The sequence below is a fragment of the Fundulus heteroclitus genome, chromosome 24 (genome assembly GCF_011125445.2).
Source record: "Fundulus heteroclitus isolate FHET01 chromosome 24, MU-UCD_Fhet_4.1, whole genome shotgun sequence".
In the NCBI taxonomy this organism is placed as follows: domain Eukaryota; kingdom Metazoa; phylum Chordata; class Actinopteri; order Cyprinodontiformes; family Fundulidae; genus Fundulus; species Fundulus heteroclitus.
The window spans coordinates 12376513-12396802 of record NC_046384.1 but is presented as its reverse complement, the minus strand read 5'-3'; the positions used below and the strand labels follow the sequence as shown (position 1 = coordinate 12396802).

Sequence of the window (20290 nt, the reverse complement as noted above, 5' to 3'; positions counted from 1 at the left end):
AAGATCAGTTTGTAATAATAATAATAATTAAAAAAAAAGAAAAATATGCCCACGGTTATTTTAGAAGACATGCCTGATGATCCAGTGCTTCAGACATAAAAAATGTGCCATTTTAAAAGTGCCTTCTATGTTCTGCCGTCCAGTATAAGTCCCATTTAACGTCACACAAGACGCAGGAATATAACAAATATACAGTGGGTTAGTGCACAGGACGCTTTTATGTATGACATGGAGTAAAAGGTTCAGGATTTGTTATTTATTTGCACAGCAGTCACCACCTACTGTGCTGCCCCAACATTAGAGAAACCCTTGGTAAAGATGTGTTAAACGCTTTAAACCAAGATTCCCATCTTAGAGGAAGTGTCGCCCCACATAAACGGCATGTTCTATTTTATTTCATATTTTGAAGCACCTGATAGACACTATCTACTGTGTCATGTCAGAGAGCCAGGAAGTCCTTGATTATAAAATAAAATGTAAAAAGTTTCAATTGATCCCAATAAATGTACTGAAATTAAAGTGGGGATTTTCCCGCCCTACATTTTCCATGAGATTATGCTGGCAGAGGAATTCAAAAGAGATTTAATTTAATAATTAAGGCATTTGGCACATGCTTACAAGAAATGCTAAGAAGTGTGGAGAGAGCTGTAGCGTGCACTCCTAATAAAGTTCCCAAATTTGGTCAGACTTTCAAAATAAAACTAATTCTGGGGTATTTTTTGTGATTTAATAATGATTTGTTTCCCGAACACTTTCAGAAACTTCTAATTCTGATCAAATTTCTATGTTTTTCTTTAATTTTTTTAAAGGAGGCTTTTTTTAAATGGGACCATTCAGAGGGTCGCAAGCATCACATAAAAGTATTTTTATGGAAATATAATTTGTATATGTAATATATTTGCAGCATCGGAAAAAAAAGCATATTTAATTTATGCAAAAAAAATACATGTACTGATTTTTTTTTTCTAGTTAATCTTATTGTTTTGTTTTTTTAAATAATAAAAAAACTAAAAATAAAACGTTTAATATATTATGAGCATTGAAAAATTAGCATATTTATTTTATGCAAAATTAAAAAAAAAGGGAGGCGATTTGGCATTTAGGACGACGTGAAGTAAAGCTTTAATATGGTCTGGTTAACTGTAAAACAGTGTCGATATAAAGCTGTTGTCGCATTAATTTGATGCTTCAGGATTTTAAAAAGTTATCTTATACGTTTTTTTGGCCGCAAATTAACACAAACAAACAAAACAGGGTTGAATTTCACTGATGACTAAAATGTCGCGGAGCAGCAGTGTTTGTCGTATTTATTGATTGTTTGTAGAAAAGTGTGTAAATATTGAGGAAGCCAATCGGGGAGAAAAAAAAAAACACCACTAGTTTTAGTTTCTGGATTTCATCACCACTACCTATCAGGACGCAATGCTCTCCCTGCTATGGAAAAAAATAAAATAAAAAAATAAGTCATTTTACTCCAGACGCTTTGGAGAAAACATTCACATTCATCACATTTTTCCCCCCCTCGACCTTTCTTGTGTCTGTTTTTGTCGATTTTCGTCTCCGTTGTGTCGCGAAACATGGAACAGAAATGCATCCTGGGACTGCAGCCGGACCCGCAATCGCTCTCCTACGTCTGGGACCAAATGTACATAAATGATGACAACTTCCTGCGCAGTTGTTGTAAATAGTGGGCCTTGTTTTTGTACGGTCATAACCCCAGATTTTAACCTGTGGAAAGTCCTGTTGGGGGACGAAAACAAGGGGGGGGAGGATAGGGGGTGGGCATCAAAATAAAAGAAATGATCGGGGAGGGAAGGGGTTGGGGGGGGGTCATTTGTAAATAAACTTAGACAACACAGCAACTCTACACAGTTTAAACACTCCTAAAACTCCGGGACCTGCTTAACCTTTAACCTTTGGAAAGTTACGTGGACGTCCGTGTTTGAAATGTGTCTGGATGTGCTGTTGTCTTGGTTTGCTGTATAGCATCCTGCATGTTCCTCCATATATATATATATCTATGTTATCGTAGTTTAGTCGGTAGAGTAGAAACGAGCAAAATATTAAAAAACTGCATCAGCAACATGGTGTCTCTGCACTTTATTTCCCCCCACAGTGTTTAATTCAGGCTTCCTTCACTGTCTGTAAAGGTCTGACTGTCTGCTATCCATCATAAGTCCATCGTCTGTCCGTCTTCTATACACATATCTGCTGTAAAGGTCTCCATGGTTTAAAGGTGGACAGGGTTTGGGTCCGTTTAGATGTGCAGATAAGTCTTTATCTCCCTTGACGCGTCTAGCTGAAGTGTTCCAGGACGATCTTTTTGCGGAGCTCCTCCGCCTCGCCGTCGCGGTCCTCCAGCTTCTGCTCGGGGCCCTTGGGCTGCTCCAGAGGCTCCGTCCTCTCCAGAGTCCAGGCGTCCAGTCCGGAATGCAGCGAGGCGTTGTGGAGAACGCAGCAGGCCAGGAGGATGGACGAGCTCCTTTCAGGGGAGTACTGCTCAGAGAGGGGGAAGAAAAAACGGGGTTTTTCGTTTTTTTTTCTGGACTGGAACGCGGCTGCTGCGTGGCGACGGGGGGGGGGGGGGGGGGGGGGGGTACCTGCAGGTTTCCTTTGATGCCGTCTAAACACCTGAATCTGGTCTGGATGGCCCTGAAGGTTCTGTCGGCTATCTCGCGTGTCATCATGTGGGCCAGGTTGTATCGCAGCTCCGCGTCCGTTCCCGGGGACTCCAGCGGCGTCATCAGCCACTTCTTCAAAGGATAGCGTCCGTCTCCTATCAGAGAACAGATCAAAATTACCTCCAGACCTCTGGATATCAGACGTGTTACTAACCCTGAGAGCGCATCTTCACCCAGCAGCCAGCCCTCCTTGTTGTCCTGCAGCTGCTTGTGAAGGGCCGACCTTTGCAGGATCTTGGTGTCCCGCAGTCCGCCCGGCCACGTCTCCGCACTGAGCAGCAGGCCCCGGGCGTTGCAGACCAGCTGGCAGGCGACGGAGTGAAAGCCCTTCTTGTTCACGTACGAGGAGGCCTCGCTGTTCGGCGCTTTGATGGCAACCTGGAGATGCAGGGTTGGGAGGCAGGGCGGAGAAGAGTCAGCTTCCTGCTGTGGACGGGATGAATCAACGTGCACACCGTCTTCTGAAGGGATTCGACTCGTTCTCATTTTCTCGTATTACAGCCAAAAGCTCCAATGTAGGTTTTTTTCCCCTGATTTTGATTTATAGGTAGAAATTTGACAAATCTGACGTGCATTTCTATTCAGCCCCTCTACTCTACACTGCGAAAAGAGAACTAAAAATAAGTAAAATTTTCTTGAAATGAATGTATTTCTCCTGGATTTGAGCAGGTAAATAAGATTATTATCCCAGGGTTTCTACAGCATAAGGCAAGTCAAATTCAAGACTTTTTAAGACTTTTTAATGCCACTTGAAATAAATAGTTAAGACCAACTTCACGGTAAACAAGATAAACCTGGTTGCGACAACTTCACCCAAATGTTGATTTTAACACAAACCATTACTTTCTGGCCCAGTAGACATGTTTAAAATTCTGAAAAACATTCCATATAGGACGAAAGCTAAAAATAAAAAACACACAAATAACAGATATATTTTTAACAACTACTGAACTGAATTCACAAACTGTTTTGTTCCCTACTAAAATAAACTATAAATCAGTTTTAAAAACCACAACATAACCAGTGCCAACTCTTTTTCACAGCTATGGTCCGGCCGCAACAGTTTTTATTGGTTCTGCTATCGGCACGGAACCAATAATGGTTACATTGAGCCGTTCGGTAAATTAAAAAAATATCTAATTGTGTCAATTATTTTTCTGTTTGGTAAGGATTACAAAAACAAAATCCTAATTATGACCTGGTAACAATTTTAAGACTTAAGAAACACTGATTTAAGACATTTTAATGCCAATTAAGGCCTTAGTTTTACATTACAGAATTCAATGCCTTTTAAGACTTTTTAAGGATCCGCGGGAACCCTGTTGCCAATGGAATGAGTATTGTTACCCCTAAAATAAGATAATTAGGCATACTGCACTTGAAATATGCAGATGGAGATGAATTGTTCCTATTTTAAGTGCAAAAATCTTATTCCGTTGGCAAATAATCTTATTTACCTGCTCAAATCAAAGAAAAATACTCTAATTTCAAGAAATATTTTGTTATTTTTAGCTCTATTTTTGCAGTGTATTACCCCAAATAAAACCCTGTGCCTTCAGAAGTGGCCTAATTAGTAAACAGGGTGCGGTTTCATCTCAGTATAAAGCTACACAGTTGTTAGAATATGAAACATTTCGAGGATATGCAATCTTTTTTAGCTGTATCTGTATATAGTAGAAAACTAAGACTATCAATTGTGCAATGGGGGTTGCCTTTGTTTTGTTGTTGTTGTTTGGTGTGTCGCAGAAACAGGGAAGTTGATTTAAGTTGACGGGATTGAGAATGGAGTTAAATACGGGACGACACAGGATTTGACAGGAGTGGATGTTTACCTCCCAGAAGGGTGAAGGCACGCAAATATACAGCCGGAGCTGCGATGCAACGGTGTGGATCAAAGCATGGTTGTGTCTAGAAGTGGCCTAGTCAAAGTCCAGATGTAAATACAATAGAGCAGGGGGGGACCATAGGTGGTGCCCTGAAGCCTCCAGTGAGCTGCATCTAAAATGTTATTTTATTTAGTTGCTCTTCCTTTTTAGTCATACTTGTATTTCTATAGATTTTAAATGATGAATACATTAAAAACATGTTTATTTTACATAAAGTTAAGGTGAGGTCTGACTCTTCTAGTTCAGAGGTTGGTACAGGTAGCCCTTTGTGTGACACAGTACCGATGAAGCAGCTCTGAAAGCTCTAACAGGTTGGTGACGCCTCCAATAGAGGATTTGGAGCTGTAAATTTAGTTCACAATACTAGTTATCTGTATATTATACTCATAGGACATATCGATCAGTAAAATTCTGTCTATAATAGTATCCATCTCTATATTTATTCAGTAAAAACTCATGTCCTGTACTTATGGAACCATTGTTTATCCTGCACTTGCTGCTATTGCACTTCTGGTTAGACCTAAACTGCATTTCGTTGCCTTGTACCTGTACCTGTGTAACGACAATAAAGTTCAATCTAATCTAATCTAAATTTGTAGTTAGACTCCAGACAGTCTGAGCTCCAGGTATTTTGCAAAGTAGAAAGAGTAAATATTTTAGATACTAAATGAGCTGTGACTGCAGCGAAAGGTGCTTGAACAAGGCGTTAAGTCAGGGAACTAATTTCCCCGCCGCCTCCCAATCATGCGCGACTTTGTGCTGGTCGTCTCCGCAAATGAAACAAACACAGTGTTGACTTTGCTGCTATAACATGACAAAAGGTGGAAAAGCTCTTGGCACTGTTGAGAAAGGTGGATGCGAGGGTTTTGTCCTGACCGGCTAACCTGAACACAGTCGAGAACCCCGAGAACGCCTGGGAATCCTGCGACCCTCTGAAACTCCTGGAAGGTGAAGTCTCTGCTGGACGGCTCGCTGCTGGAACGACACGCCTTTGTTATTCCCCCCCCTCCACCCAGAGGTGCTTGGCATCAGAACAACACGCATGTGGCTTCTACCTACGGTACCTGTTGAAAGTGATGAACTGTGGCGCTTTCTCCACCAGTGCTTTGGTCACGTTGGTCACACATCTGGACATGGACGCCTGGCTTATCCCTATTATATCCCCCATAGACGTCTGGAAGGAGCCAGATGTGTAGAAGCCCAGCGCTGCTAAGACCTGCACCTCAGGACTGATGGCTCTGGATCTCATGGTTCGCCTGGAAAGCGTCTGCCATGTGGAAATGATGGGAGGTAAACACAGAATATGCAGCTGCGATGAGCATTTTCCCCCATTTAAAAACAGAAATCTAACGCCAGGTAATAATTATAGCAATCACACCTCTTTGAGTAATTCCACCAGATACAGGATGAAGTCTCTCGGGAAGCCAAAATTTGTGAGGAGAAAGTCATTTGAAACAGAGTCCAGGTCGAAGCGGTCCAAAGTCTTATGGCCACGCCCGTGCAGAAGAAGATCACAGTCTAAGATGGCAATAGGGATGGCCATCCTGTGGGGAAGAAGGCAGATTTTGTCTTAACTGAACCATTTCAGTGTTGAATTGGCCAAACGCGGTGCAGAACGTTATTTTTTACCAAAAGAAACATAAAACTCGCTTTCAGTTTTCTAGCAGATGACACAAAGTAATAATTTCTTGAAATTAGTGTATTTTCCCTTGATTTGAGGAGCTAAATAAGACTATTTGCCAATGGAATGAGTATTTCTACCCCTAAAATAAGATAATTAGACATCCTGCACTTGAAATAAGACGATGGGGAGGAATTCTTCATATTTTAAGTGCAAAAATCTTATTCCATTGGCAAATAGTCTTATTTACCTGCACTAATCAAGGTAAAATATACACTGATTTCAAGAAAATGTCACTTACTTTTAGTTCCCTTTTTGCAGTGTAATCATAGACAGTACACAGAATGACACGAAAACACCATATTAAGTAAAATGACAAAACAAAACATTTTCACAGCTACAATGAAAACTCTAAGAGCACAAAAAGTGGCAGAAAATTAGCAACAAATATGATTAGACAACCATAACCGGGCTAAATATCCAAAACTGACATTTATAAATAATATTCCAGTGATTCAACACAAGTTCCTAGATAGCTTATCAAGGCAATAAAACATTTTGGGGCAAAAAAAGTAACCTGAAAACCTAAAAAAAAAGTAACCTTGTTTTTTTTTACACAGGTTCTCCTTCCAATCTGACTGAGCTTGATCCACTTTGAAAAGAAGAAAAATGAGCATTCTCTGGATGTGCAGAGCTGCAGAATACTCCAAAAGACTTGGAAGCTGAACATCTTGAATCATTTTCCTTTCACTTCACAACAATGCATTGCTTTGGTTGGCCTCACATATAAAATGCAGAGCAGCTTGAGATTGTAAATTGACAAAACGTGAGCAAGTACAAACAGTTTGCAGGGCAGAGTCTGAGTTAGCTGTTTCTCTTCAGGATGCTCCATCAAGGCTGAATAAAGAGCGATTTTCTTCCTTGATTCTACATTTGTCAATGCATTTTTAAATGTATGTATTACACATATCTAGTCGTTTTGGATTTACACTGCATGCGAATCATGAAATGTGCTTTTTTAAAAAAACATGTAAAGCTATGTTGCAACCACACAAACGCAAATGCTAACCAGTTATTAGCTAGTCTCTGGCTAGCTTCATTTCATTGCGTCTAATTTAAGATCAATATAATCCCTCCAACAACTCTGCAGACTCCACAAACTACGTGACTTCAAATTCATGTTGTAACTATTAAAAATATATATATTTTACCTTCGCATAAGACAACATCTGCCAACCAAAACAAGCCAAAGGAAACCGCTGCTGCGGTATCCGATCGCAGATTCGACACGGGTGGAAAAAAATCAGTATTCTTACATCTAAATATTTTCTAAAACACGAAAGAGTTCTTAGATGACTACTTGTCCTAATTATATGATTCAGTTTTGAACGCGAATCAATAATATCCTAAAAGAAGAGCGTAACGAAAGTGCGCCTGAGAAACCACTGCTACATAAACACGTCGACATGGAGAAGATAAACAGAAAAGTGGCACAGCAGCTGCTGACGTTGTGTATATCCGAAAATGGCCTATGAATGTTTATAGAAAATGCATTTTCCGCCACGTGTTTAAGCTTATGTGTATTATCGTGAACGCGCGTCGCTAAGGAAACAGCTAATGTAAGTTTTGCTGTTCTTGATGCTCTGTAACGCCCTCGTTATTCAGCTAGCCTGCTAGCATTAGCCACATGCTAACGGTGGTGTAGCAGTGACTCACTGTTCTGTCAGGAAAACAATCCGTAAATATCCCAGAAGAGCTCCAGTTTTGCCTTTATTTATTTTAATAACAGACGTTTCGGATAATAAAATACTGCGATTAACGTCTTTGTCTTTTTCTCTTACTGTGAGTGACCTTCATATTTAATCAGGTTAATTTCTAATAAGCGAGGAGGCCCCATTTGTTTTCTATTGCTAGTTGTTGTGTACGGTTTAAAATCAGCTGTTATAAACAAAGGATTTTGCTATTTAATCCAATAATTAAACAGATTCATTTAGAATTAGATTCAATTAGTGTGCAACAAATAGGTTTTAAGTAATTTATTTATGTGGGTCAAACTTTGCTCTGGTTCCAAGTAGTTTAAAAAGTTTAGATGCTGGTTTTATATCAAAAATCAAATATTTTGCACCTTATTAAGTTAATCTGTTAGTAATTGCGATCCGTGGGCTTGATCGGTGATATGAAGAAAGCAGAAAAGGTGGAAATATTCCAAAATGTTAATTTAGAATTAAAATTTGTATGCGATTTCTTTTCACAATTTATGTTAAATAATTGTTAGTTTTTTGCTAATTTAATGCATGCATATATTTACTTACATTTTTATTCAGACTACTATAAAGCTGTCTGTATTTGATTTTAACTTAATTCAATTGTATTAATTATTTTACTTAATGTCAATGCACCTTTTTGACTTTTTTAGGTGAGAAATAAGGGAAACCAGTTTACTAATAATATTTTAATATAATAATAATAATAATATAAATGACACCTTTTGGTGTTCATATTTATAGTTATAAACATTTTCTCTCCTAAGTGTCTCATGTGATTGCAGGGTTGTGACAACATGGACGGTGACCTGAGTCCACAGGATAAGAAAGACTTGGACAAGTTCATCAAGTTTTTTGCCTTAAAGGTAAGAGACTTGTGGTGATGCCGTGTTCCTGCAGGTTTTTGAAGGTGGAATCTAACGCTGCGATAGGCTTTCCCATTTAGATGACTCATCCAAAGGTTTTCCACTTTTATTATTACCCGACTATGCCTCCCACCCTTATCCTGGAGGGATTCAGTTCAGTTCGGTCACGGTGCATATCCAGTGACTACATGTGAGGGTAGAAACATATCTGGATTGGAAAAGTGGAAAAACACCATTGCTAATGAATGAGGCTTTTTTCTTTTCTGAACGACTTTGCATACGGGTTTGTCGCCTCCCGTGTTTAATCCTGTCCTGATGTCTGTAGACCGTTCAGGTGATCGTCCAAGCTCGCCTCGGGGAGAAGATCTGCACTCGCTCGTCATCATCGCCCACCGGCTCGGACTGGGTAAAACTAAAGCTTCTTTATTTATTTTTAAATACACAAACGCCTTCCTTTTGCTTCTTCCTTTACATATTTTCTAACTCACGGTTCCTCTGACGTAAAATATATTTTTTTCCCCTCTTTTAACTTTCTTCCCAGTTTAATTTGGCCATCAAAGACATCCCGGAGGTCACCCATGAGGCCAAGAAGGCTCTGGCCGGCCAGCTTCCGGGCATCGGCCGCTCCATGTGTGTGGAGATCTCCCTGAAGACCTCCGAGGTAAAAAAAAAAAAAAAAACGCATCAGGTCACTTTATTTTGACCAGCTCCTCAGAACCAAGGCAGATTATCGCTGCTATGCTGATCTTTTCTTTCCCCATTTACTCATTTTCTCAGGGTGACTCTATGGAGTTAGAGACGTGGTGCCTGGAGATGAACGAGAAGTAAGTCGGGGTGTTGGATTTGTGGAGGGATTTCTCAGAAGATGAGCAGTTTGTCCGTTTCTCTTGCATTTTATTTCCCCTCCTGATCGCCGTTAATTGGCGTTTCCCATCTAAACGTCTGTCCTTCCTGGCCCCGCCGCAGGTGCGATAAGGACATCAAGGTGTCGTACACCGTCTATAACCGGCTGTCGGTTCTCCTGAAGTCTCTGCTCGCCATCACCAGAGTGACGCCCGCCTATAAGCTGTCCAGGAAGCAGGGGCACGACTACGTCATCTTATACAGGTGCGCTGGGCCGTGCCGCCGGCGGTCTTTTGAACGCAGCTGCATACGTTTGAGATGATTACCCAAATGCTGTCTCCTGTGCAGGATCTACTTTGGGGAGGTCCAGCTGGGCGCATTAGGAGAAGGTAACTTAGTTTATGTTCACACTGCAGCCTGAAGTGACCCAATTCCGATTTCTTTGCCCATATGCGACCTGGATCTGATCTTTTTATGACAGTCTGAACAACACAGATCAGATTTTTTCAAATGCGACCCAGGCCACTTGGACATGTGGTCCTGAATCCGATACGTATCTGATCTTTTCAAATGCGACCTGTGTCTGTACGGCCGGGTCGCATTTATCCAACCTGTACGTCACCGATACTCGACAAACGTCACTATTCTGCGTCCTGCTATGCAGAAGCAGGAAGAAAGACGACACCCATAGCGGACTACAATGAGGAGAGCAGTCAATGGAGGGAAAGCTCCGGTTAGAAATAAATTAATGACTGCAAAATGCGCGCCAGCATTATAATCCATGTTTACTTCCACAAACACTGAGGACGCTTGCTACGTGTGACGTCATCGCGTCCTCCAGTGCTCATGCGGGACACTTAGGTTGAACACGTTCAGTTCCTACAGGAGATCACATACAAGTCGCATATATTTGGAAATGTGAACGACCACGCAAAAAAATCCGATTTCACAAAAAAAAATCGGAATTGAGCATTAAGACCTGCAGTGTGAACGTAGCCTAATATCTGGGCCCCCGTGTGGAGGAATCAGATAAACGCGGATTCTTCGAAACGTCTTCCTCAAAAGTTCTGGGTTGTCGCGCAGGTTTTCAGACGGTGCGTGTCGGCGTGGTGGGCACGCCGGTCGGCACGGTCACGCTGTCGTGCGCCTACCGCACCAACCTGGCGTTCATGTCTAGCAGGTAAACCCGGCCGGGCTCGTCGCTCACAGTTTGCGTGTCGGGTGAGCGCGGCGGACTCTCTGGTGCTGACTGGGTTCTCCCCTGCAGGCAGTTCGAACGGTCGGCTCCGATCATGGGGATCATCGTGGATCACTTCGTGGACGCCGGCGGCGGCGGCGGCAGTCAGCGTCCCGTCAACATGGGGCAGCCCTGCAACTACAGGTAGCCGCGTTTTGGCGCACTGCTGCTGCTGCTAACTAGGGCTGAACAATTAATCACATTTTCAATATAATCGCGATTTTAAAAAAACACAATTTCCAAATCGCAGAGTCTGCAATTTTTGGCTATGTAACAATTAGTGAATTATACACGTCCATTAGGTGTTGGTAAAATGTTTAAAGTGGGTTTGCCTCCACATGGAAGGGAAGACAGTTGCAGCAGTGAGATAATCTAATTATATTACTTGTTTTAGAGTTTATATAATCATACATAGCATTAAGTACTGGTCAATCAGTTTAATTACATAGACTTGCTTGTTGGTTGCACTTTATGTTCAACAAGGATTGATGTCCAAATCAACTAAAAGCTGTTCTCTTGAATAATATTCTGATTAATAGAAACATTAAAAGATCTTGTTTTAGATAGTCCTTGTTTACAAACATCTTTATTTAGACGACCATTTTTGTTGCTTGTGGTTAACGCAGAGAAAAGTCAAAATTGCAATTTTGGTTGAAATATATTGTAGGTAGAACGCAATAATTTCTGCTCTGAGTTTAGACGCTGTGGGTCTTTTAGCAACTAATCCGCAAGGCAAGGAAACAAATTGATTTGTTGTTTGTATATGTTTAAAAAAACATGATAAATTAAACTGCATTAAATTGCAATATTAAGAAAAAAAATCTCAATTAGATTATTTTCCAAAATGGTTCAGCCCTCAAACGGATGCCTTCTGTGTGTTCAGAGCGCCGGACGACGAGGACGGAGGGGCGTTTGCTGGAGTCCAGGACTCACAGGAGGTCTGCACCACCTCCTTCTCCACCTCCCCTCCCTCTCAGGTAGGAACCGCCCTCTCTCTCTCTCTCTCTCTCTCTTGCTCGTCCTCCCTGTCTCTTTTATCTTCTGCCGGTTTTCACTCTTGATTATCGTTTTATTTGGTTTCTATGTGCGCGTTGCGTGGCCTCAGTGCGTCTGCACACTGAGTCCGTCCCCTTCCAAACTGTCCAAGCCCCTCCCGCTGGACAGTCTTCAGCTCCCGTTGGCTCCGGGACTTGTCGCTCACGCCGTGAGTCCATACTGGTGTTTTGACGGCGTGTTGCTGTGACTCTAGTTTCGTGTCCATCCAGTCGCTTCACCTCCTGAGTCCTGCGTTAGTTTGCATCCCTGTAGCTTTTATAGTTGGTTGTTTCTGCCTGTTTTTTTGTTTAATTTTATTTTTTCTGCACGTAGCTCCCTCCTAATGCTCGACCCACACCCTCTCATAGCCCTTCGCCGCCCACAGGAGCCTCATGGTGTTGCATTCTTGGTTATTTCCTGTGTTTATGTTTGCCTCTAGCTCTACGCCTCCAGGTTATCCTACCAGCCGGCACCTACAGGGGGAGCTGCTGAGTTCAACACCAACCAGGTGAGGCGCCTGTCCAGCTCTAGCAGTACCTACAGATGTAGAAGCAGGGAAAGGGCGTGGCAGTGCATAGCTTGATTGAAGTATTTCAGAGATGCATGACCTTGAAAAGTCGTCACATAGCCCTAGGTTTGTGTTTGCTGCTTTCCAACCACAGACTCCTGTTTCTCATCCATCCCTAAATAAAAAGGGAGGCAATAGAGTTCAAGAATAGAGTTCAAGAGGTATGCTGCTGGATTCTCGTGCATTTTATCCACAAACTCATATTTTTGGTTTCAGAAGACAGGAGTCTGTATTGGTATGGAGTAAATTTTCTTCCATAATCGTTGCAAGCGAAGAGCCTTTCTGCAAAAGGAGATAGTTTGAAGAAAACCAAGTTTGGTAGATGGAAATTTGAAGAAAAAACAAAATGCAATCCAGAAATTTGTTAATCACAAAAAGGTTTTGAGTTACTTTGCTGTTTTCTCAGATTTTATTTTTAATTTTTTTTACAGACTTTATATTTTCAAATAAAACATTTTAAAAAAATCACAGATTTTATATTATCTTTTTTTTTTGCAATTTTGTATAGACTTTATATTTTAAAACTTAATTTTAAAAATTTTTTATAGACTTCATATTCTCTGATTTAATTTTTTCAAATTTTTTAAAGACTTTATATTTTAAATTTTTTTCACAGATTTTATATTATCTAATTTTAATTATTTTGCAATTTTGTATAGACTTTATATTTTAAAACTTTATTTTTTTACAGACTTCATATTCTCTAATTAAATTTTTTCACATTTTTTACAGACTTTATATTTTAAAAAATTTTCACAGATTTTATATCTAATTTTATTTTTTTGCAATTTTTTATAGACTTTATATTTTCAAACTTAATTTTTTGACAGACTTCATATTCCCTAATTTTTTCAAATTTTTTACAGACTTTACATTTTCAATTTTTTCACAGATTTTATATTATCAAATTTTAATTTTTTGCAATTTTTTTATAGACTTTATATTATCAAACATATTTTTTTTTACAGACTTCATATTTTTTTTCACATTTCTCTTTTTCATAGTGAGATTTACAAATTGCGTTCTTTTCTAATTGCTTTTTTAAAGCAATTAAAAAAGCGCGCTCGGCTCATACATTGACCAATAAAAATGTTGCTAACGTCCTCGCAGACCAATAGAAACGTGTCTTTGCTCCTCACTCCAGAGGAAAGCCCGCCCCCAGAAGTGAAGAGGATTTGATCTGAGAGAGACAATTCGTAAAGAAAAAACAATTCATAAAACTTAATCTGATAAAGAGAAATGTGGAAAAGAATTGAAAATATAGTCTGTGGAAGAAAAAAAAAACATTATAAAAAAATTTACATAAAAATAACAAAAAATGAGAGAAAACAGCAAAGATACTCTCAAATCTCTTTTTGATTAAGAGGTTTTTCAAAGTTTAATTTCTGGATTTCTTCTTTTTTTTTATTTTTATTTCCATTTACAAAAATGTTCTTTGCAACAATAACAGAACAAAATCCACTCCTTCAGCTTCTGATCAGTGAAGTTCTCCCTTTCAGGGTTTCCAAGCGGGGAAAGAGGGCGGTGGGATCGTTCTGGTTCCTGCTCCTCCTCCTCCTCATGGAGCAGACGTCCAGCTGACGGTAGAAAACGCCCCGGACACAACCAGCAGCAGGTAGGCCTCTCCTGAACCACATTCTGTAATGCACCGATCTGAGCGAATCGCAGCGTTCGTCTTCAACAAATCTAAAACGAAACGGGTCGTCCCAACAGCGGCGATGAGGACGGCCTGCTGCAGAGCGGCGAGGGAAGGAGCGTCTCTCCCTGCGACCCGGTGGAGTCCCTCAACGCGTTCACCAGGAAGGTCGGCGCGTTTGTGAATAAGCCCAGCGCTCAGGTAGATAACGAGGCCAATTTATTCTCAGATTTCAGCCAATATAATGGCTTTTAAGCCTTTTCCTAAAGCTCCTCCCAGCATCCTCTGCTGTTTGCCCTGTGGCAGCTTTAAAGCTGATAAAAGTTTGTTCTTGTCGCGTAGATAACCGCTGCCAGCCTGGATCTCCCATTCGCCGCGTTTGCGCCTCGTGCCCTGGACTCTGAGGAGAATGACCCCATGGTAACTTTATTTTATCTCACGTCCCCTACATCCTGCTGATGCCAGGAGGCGTTCACGTGTGGTTCTGCCCTCAGGTGAACCCCCCGGCGTCGCCGCCCAGCCAGTCCCCCCTGCAGGCCAGCCTTCACTCTCAGGGCTCGGAGGGATCGGGTCAGCAGGACGACTTCGTCATGGTCGACTTTGTGAGTGGTTGATTTCATGTTTGCCCTTTAACCAGAGACTCTCACTGCAAAAACCGATCTAAAAACAAGTAAAATTTTATTAAAGTTAGTCTATTTTTCCTCGATTTGAGGCAGTAAATAAGATTATCTGCCAATGGAATGAGTGTCTTTACCCCTAAAATAAGATAATTAGACATCCTGCACTTGAAATAAGATGATTGAGATGAATTGTTCCTATTTTAAGTGGAAAAATCTTATTCCATTGGCAAATAGTCTTATTTACCTGCTCAAATCAAGGACACTTATTTTAAGAAAATGTAACTTATTTTTAGTTCTGTTTTTGATTGTGTGGCGCAGTCTAAATCAGCTTTATTCGCCAACTTTGTGACACAAAACAAGGGATTGGACTTCGGTTCCTCCTCGCTCTTAATTAAGACGTTTAAATGTATTAAAAAAAAAAAAAAAAGGAGGGAAAACATTTTTTTTTCTTATCTAAAGATGTTAAATAAATCCAATGTGATCAGGAATTTTGCTAAGTGATGGATGTGATGCGTTCAGGAGCACCAGAAGTTCTTCTCGCCGCGGCCCCATTATTCTGAGTTATTTGTCAGACAGCACAGAGGTTGCATTAAAAGGAGAAAAGATATTCACTATGCACTGCAAAAAGGGAACTAAAAGTAACTTAAGTGAAATTTTGTTAAAATTATTGTATTTTTCCTTGATTTGAGCAGGTAAATAAGACTATTTGCCGATGGAATAAGATTTTTGCACGTAAAATAGGAGCAAAATTATCTCTACAATAAGATAATTAGATTTCCTGCACTTGAAATAAGACCATGGAGATGAATTGTTCCTATTTTACGTGCAAAAATCTTATTCCACACTGCAAAAAGAGAACTAAAAATAAGTAAAATTTTCTTGAAATGAATGTATTTCTTTTGGATTTGAGCAGGTAAATAAGATTATCTGCCAATGGAATAGGTATTGTTACCCCTAAAATAACATAATTAGGCATACTGCAAATGAAATAAGCAGATGGAGATGAATTGTTCCTATTTTAAGTGGAAAAGTCTTATTCCATTGGCAGATAGTCTTATTTACCTGCTCAAATCAAGGACAAATGCACTTATTTTAAGAAAATGTAACTTATTTTTAGTTCTGTTTTTGATTGTGTTGCGGAGTCTAAATCAGATTTATTCTCCAACTTTGTAACACAAAACAAGGGATTGGACTTTGGTTCCTCCTCGCTGTTAATGAAGACGTTTAAATTTATTTAAAAAAAAAAAAAAGGAGGGAAAACATTTTTTTTTTCTTATGTAAAGATGTTAAATAAATCCAAAGTGATGGATGTGATGCGTTCAGGAGCACCAGAAGCTAATCGGATGCAGACGAGCAGTTCTTCTCGCCGCGGCCCCATTATTCTGAGTTATTTGTCAGACAGCACAGAGGTTGCATTAAAGGAGAAAAGATATTCATTATGCACTGCAAAAAGGGAACTAAAAGTAAGTGAAATTTTCTCGAAGTCATTGTATTTTTTCTTGATTTGAGCAGGTAAATAAGACTATTTGACGATGGAATAAGATTTTTGCACTTAAAATAGGAACAAAATTATCTCTACAATAAGATAATTAGATTTCCTGCACTTGAAATAAGACGATGGAGATGAATGAAATCTTATTCCATTGGCAAATAGTCTTATTTACCTGCTCAAATCAAGGAAAAATACAATGATTTCAAGAAAATTTCACTTACTTTTAGTTCCCTTTTTGCAGTGTGCTCTCATGTTTAAATATTTCTAACCCTCATTTTAAGAGTGGAGTTCCAAAAAAAGGTAAAAAAACAAAACAACTGGACTTGTTTTCCGTAGTTGAAGATGTTTTGCTTCCTTTCCAGGAAGCTTTCTCAATTCAAAAAGTCTGGAGTAATGTGGAGGGTTGTTATTGGCTCGGCTTAACAACCCTAACAACTCCTCGTTACAGAGGAGTGGACCTGTTTCGATTGAATTTGCATGTTATCTAAGCCATTACAAGGCCTTTGTTTGCCAACTGTATAAAGCTTGGTACTCATCATTACTCCAGACGTTTTAATTGAGAAAGCTTCCTGGAGAGGAAGCAAAACGTCCTCAACTACGAAAAACAAGTCCAGTTGCTTTGTTTTTTTTACTTTTTTTGGAGTGACCATGACCTGGCTGACTGAGAATCTTCACCAGCATTAAGAGCGGAGGGTTGTGTACGTTTTCCCACACGCGTTAAAACAAATGCGCTGCTTTACGTCGACCGTGGTTCTCTCTCTGTGTGCAGCGGCCCGCTTTCTCTAAGGACGACCTGCTGCCGATGGACCTGGGCACCTTCTACCGGGAGTTTCAGAACCCCCCTCAGCTCGCCAGCCTCTCTCTGCACACCAGCTCCCAGTCGATGGCCGACGACCTGGTAAGCGCCTGTCACTGCCTGATCCGTACCGGTAGCACGATCCGTACCATCAGCAAAAAAATAATGTAATTACGGTACTGAAAATACTTATTTCTATACTTAAATCATTAAAGAATGCTGAACTATATTGTATAGAAAACATTTAAGATTTTTCTGGAAGAAATTGATGCGTTTTACATTCTGTACGTTGCAATGCCTGACGTCATCATCTTATTGCGCAACGTTTGTCTGTATTGTCTGAATACACACTATAAGTTATATTATTTGTTCAAACAGGACTGAAAAAAATTTTTTCTCCTTAATTATAAGGTGAATTTTGTTATTTAAATAATCTTGTACTATAAATTAGTTTTATTAGAAAGTTAAAACCATATATTAAGAGTTTAGCGCCCTCTGGTGTACCCCGTCATTAAAGTATCCGCATTGTTTATTTTTTACAAAAACCAAACAGGGAATAGAACAAAGAGCACATAACAAAGCCAAGGCATACTTTTTTTTAAAATGCATTTTTTAAGTACAAAATACACAAATACATATGCAAATCAAATAAATGATAAAAAAAAACCTGAAGAATATTCGAAATAAAATTTCTATACTCCTAAACATGTTCATAGCTGGGGTTTTTATGTACTTTAAGTAATGGTGTATATATTCTTATAAAAAAAAACATATATATATATATATATATATATATATATATATATATATATATATATATATATGTTTTTCTCTATTTATTTTGAAAATATGCAATATTTACGCAAATACAAAGAAACACCCGGCCCGAAAAAAGACAAAAGAATAAAAAAGTAATAAAAACGAAATATTGGAAGTTATGCTGTTCGCGCGTGCACAAATGAGCTGATGGTACGGATCGGGTAGTGACAGCGCCCCTCCTGCCACCCCCCCACCCCCCCTTCCCTGCCGTATTGTGCCTCATGTTTTAGTAAAGGAATGACGATGAAGGAACTGATGGGAGTCGATTGCCTTGCAGGATTCGCTGCCGGAGAAGCTGCGCGTCTACGAGAAGAACATTGATGAATTTGACGCCTTTGTGGAGATGCTGCAGTAGGAGGAGCGCCGGACAAGACGACCTGGGAGGAAACGTTGACTTAATCAGAAGGAAAAGGGGGGGGGGGGGTCTCATTAGGCAGGCTGCATTATGTTTAAAGCTCTACGTGTGTGAAAACCTCCCACCGGGCCACCTTTAGTCTGCTTCACTGTAAATACTGTAATATCTGGTGACACTGGCTCACGGGCGCCGTCTTGTCTGGTAGTGGTAACCGAACCGACAGTTTTAATTTATGTGTTGCACAAATCTGCTGTCGTAGTCAAACGATCATGGGGTCAGCCATGCGAAGCCAAGGACACACGAGCAGTTTGTTGGTAAAAGCCCTCATTGTGGATCCCTCCGCTCTTCCTGCTAGCCTGTAAAGATAAAGATTCAGATATTTAACATGTCTAAAAAAAATTGTGCGTCTCATTGTTTTTTTTGTTTTTTTCCCTTCCTAAATGTTCAGCTTGCAGTGTGAAAACTCATTCGTGGTGCATGAATGGTTGTTCCCAGCTGGTTCTGGGTATTTAAACAGCCACCGTGGATTTAACCAAATGGTCCCCACACACGTTTTGAGTCGGATAAGCAGCGCTTTCCTCTGTGAGCAGAGCCCACACGTCAGCACTGCTGTCCATCCAACGCCCTTCAACCCAGAGACGGCTTCAAAAACCCAAGTTGGAGCCTAAAGTCTAAACCTGTTCCAGCATTGCTGTGTATTGTGTGAAATACGTAAAAAAAGGATAAATAGCTCCCAGCTACCCACAGATTTCATGGCCGGGGTTGGTTGAAAGCTTTAATTGAAAGCATTTTTTTTTTTTTTTTTGTTGATGTTCGAATAAAGCATGGCTGCTCTGTCTGCTGCTTGTCCCGTCTCCTCTTTCAGCTGGAGATAAACTCGAAAGGCTTTTCTGATGTGGCACAGATCTGTTGTCACTACGCAGGTATATTAAAAAAAAAAAGTTTCTAACCTGACGGTCGTCTCTGGTGTCGTTCGCTTCGGTTAAAAAGTCCCGATGAGATGCCAGAGAAGTTCTTGGAGCGGTGCTGCTCCTTCCTCCTGCCTGTCAGCTGGCTTAAAAAAAAAAAGAGGGAGAGACACTTCAGAACGGCTTAAGTTGTTAAAGAGTCTCCATCAACAGCTTGAAAACATGTTTATGCTACTCTATGACTTATTTATCCATATTAATGTTGGATAACATCCCTGTAAAACTATTTTAGCAGTGCTGCTGTTATAAAAGTATTGTAATGTTTCACACAATAGCTAATCGTATTGTAGTGAAACTTTAATAACCTTAAATGTATGTAAACGTAGGTGCAAACCCCTGGGTTGTCAATGAGGCCATGCAGAAATAAAGACCACAGCAAACAGTTCATTTAGAAACCACCCTGGTTTGCCAAATCAGAAGTTAAGTAACACAGAGGATTGTTTTTCACTTAGTATTCAGAGCCGTAAATGCACTTATTGTGGGAGTGGAATAAGATGTAAAGGTTCTGGAGATTAAGAGTTTATGGTTCCATCAATGCTCCTATTTCCTTTGTAGCATCCGGCAGCTACGTTGTGATGCTGAATCCATCTAACCTTTGCATAAGTAGTTTTTCCCACTACCTCCACAGCTTTTTTTTTTTAACCATATAGGCTTATGTGATTTTCTTTGGAGTAATTAATAGCGCTACGCATAAGACAATTTTACGAATTACTGCTTTTTAGATGAAATCTAGAATTACATTAAAATGCTTTTCTTGTGTAATCAATGAGAAACAGCGCCCCCTAGCGTTGCCACTAGCTTTTGAAGTTCAAAACGCGGCATATGCTTAAGGCTCTTATTGTGGAGGTCTAAAGGAAGTAGTCTTAGCAATTCCACCAAAAATAAAATTAACTATGGTTGTCAGGCCAGTATTTTTTGGTTTTCCTGCAGACCGTCAGCTAATTTTCACAGCCCAAGCTAACAGCAGCTAAAGCTAACTTACCTAGCATTAGCTGTTAGCAGCCTCTGGTGTCCGTCCTTCTGGGTGCAATGAGGGCAAAACATTCATAAAACTCCTTAAATCCTGATATAAAGTCTAAAACGTGATTGTGTTTAACAATTAAA

General features: G+C 40.1%; 2 protein-coding genes across 4 annotated transcripts; one reads left to right on the top strand and one right to left on the bottom strand.

The window, feature by feature from the left end:
• Positions 1-2083: 2083 nt before the first annotated feature.
• Positions 2084-7516, bottom strand: harbi1 (harbinger transposase derived 1). Of its 2 annotated transcripts, none has more exons than XM_012857199.3 (7): positions 7400-7516; positions 5946-6111; positions 5632-5834; positions 5452-5542; positions 2855-3059; positions 2601-2776; positions 2084-2496 (listed from the first exon to the last, which is right to left on the bottom strand). In XM_012857199.3, the coding sequence occupies exons 1-7, from the start codon at positions 7405-7407 to the stop codon at positions 2296-2298; spliced, it is 1050 nt and encodes a 349-aa protein (XP_012712653.2). In that variant the 5' UTR covers positions 7408-7516; the 3' UTR covers positions 2084-2295. The 2 variants fall into 2 exon arrangements, with proteins under 2 accessions (XP_012712653.2, XP_035983967.1); XM_036128074.1 differs by having other exon boundaries at positions 5452-5539.
• A 123-nt stretch (positions 7517-7639) lies between these two features.
• On the top strand, positions 7640-18617 carry atg13 (ATG13 autophagy related 13 homolog (S. cerevisiae)). 2 transcript variants are annotated; one of them, XM_012857194.3, is made up of 18 exons: positions 7640-7807; positions 8737-8817; positions 9143-9223; positions 9359-9478; positions 9595-9641; positions 9784-9924; positions 10009-10049; positions 10744-10840; positions 10928-11041; positions 11781-11874; positions 12003-12101; positions 12372-12440; positions 14000-14115; positions 14214-14337; positions 14479-14556; positions 14631-14738; positions 17018-17146; positions 18141-18617. In XM_012857194.3, exons 2-18 carry the CDS (start codon positions 8749-8751, stop codon positions 18216-18218), a joined length of 1605 nt encoding a protein of 534 aa, XP_012712648.2. In that variant the 5' UTR covers positions 7640-7807; positions 8737-8748; the 3' UTR covers positions 18219-18617. The 2 variants fall into 2 exon arrangements, with proteins under 2 accessions (XP_012712648.2, XP_012712649.2); XM_012857195.3 differs by lacking the exon at positions 12003-12101.
• The last annotated feature ends 1673 nt before the right edge of the window (positions 18618-20290 follow it).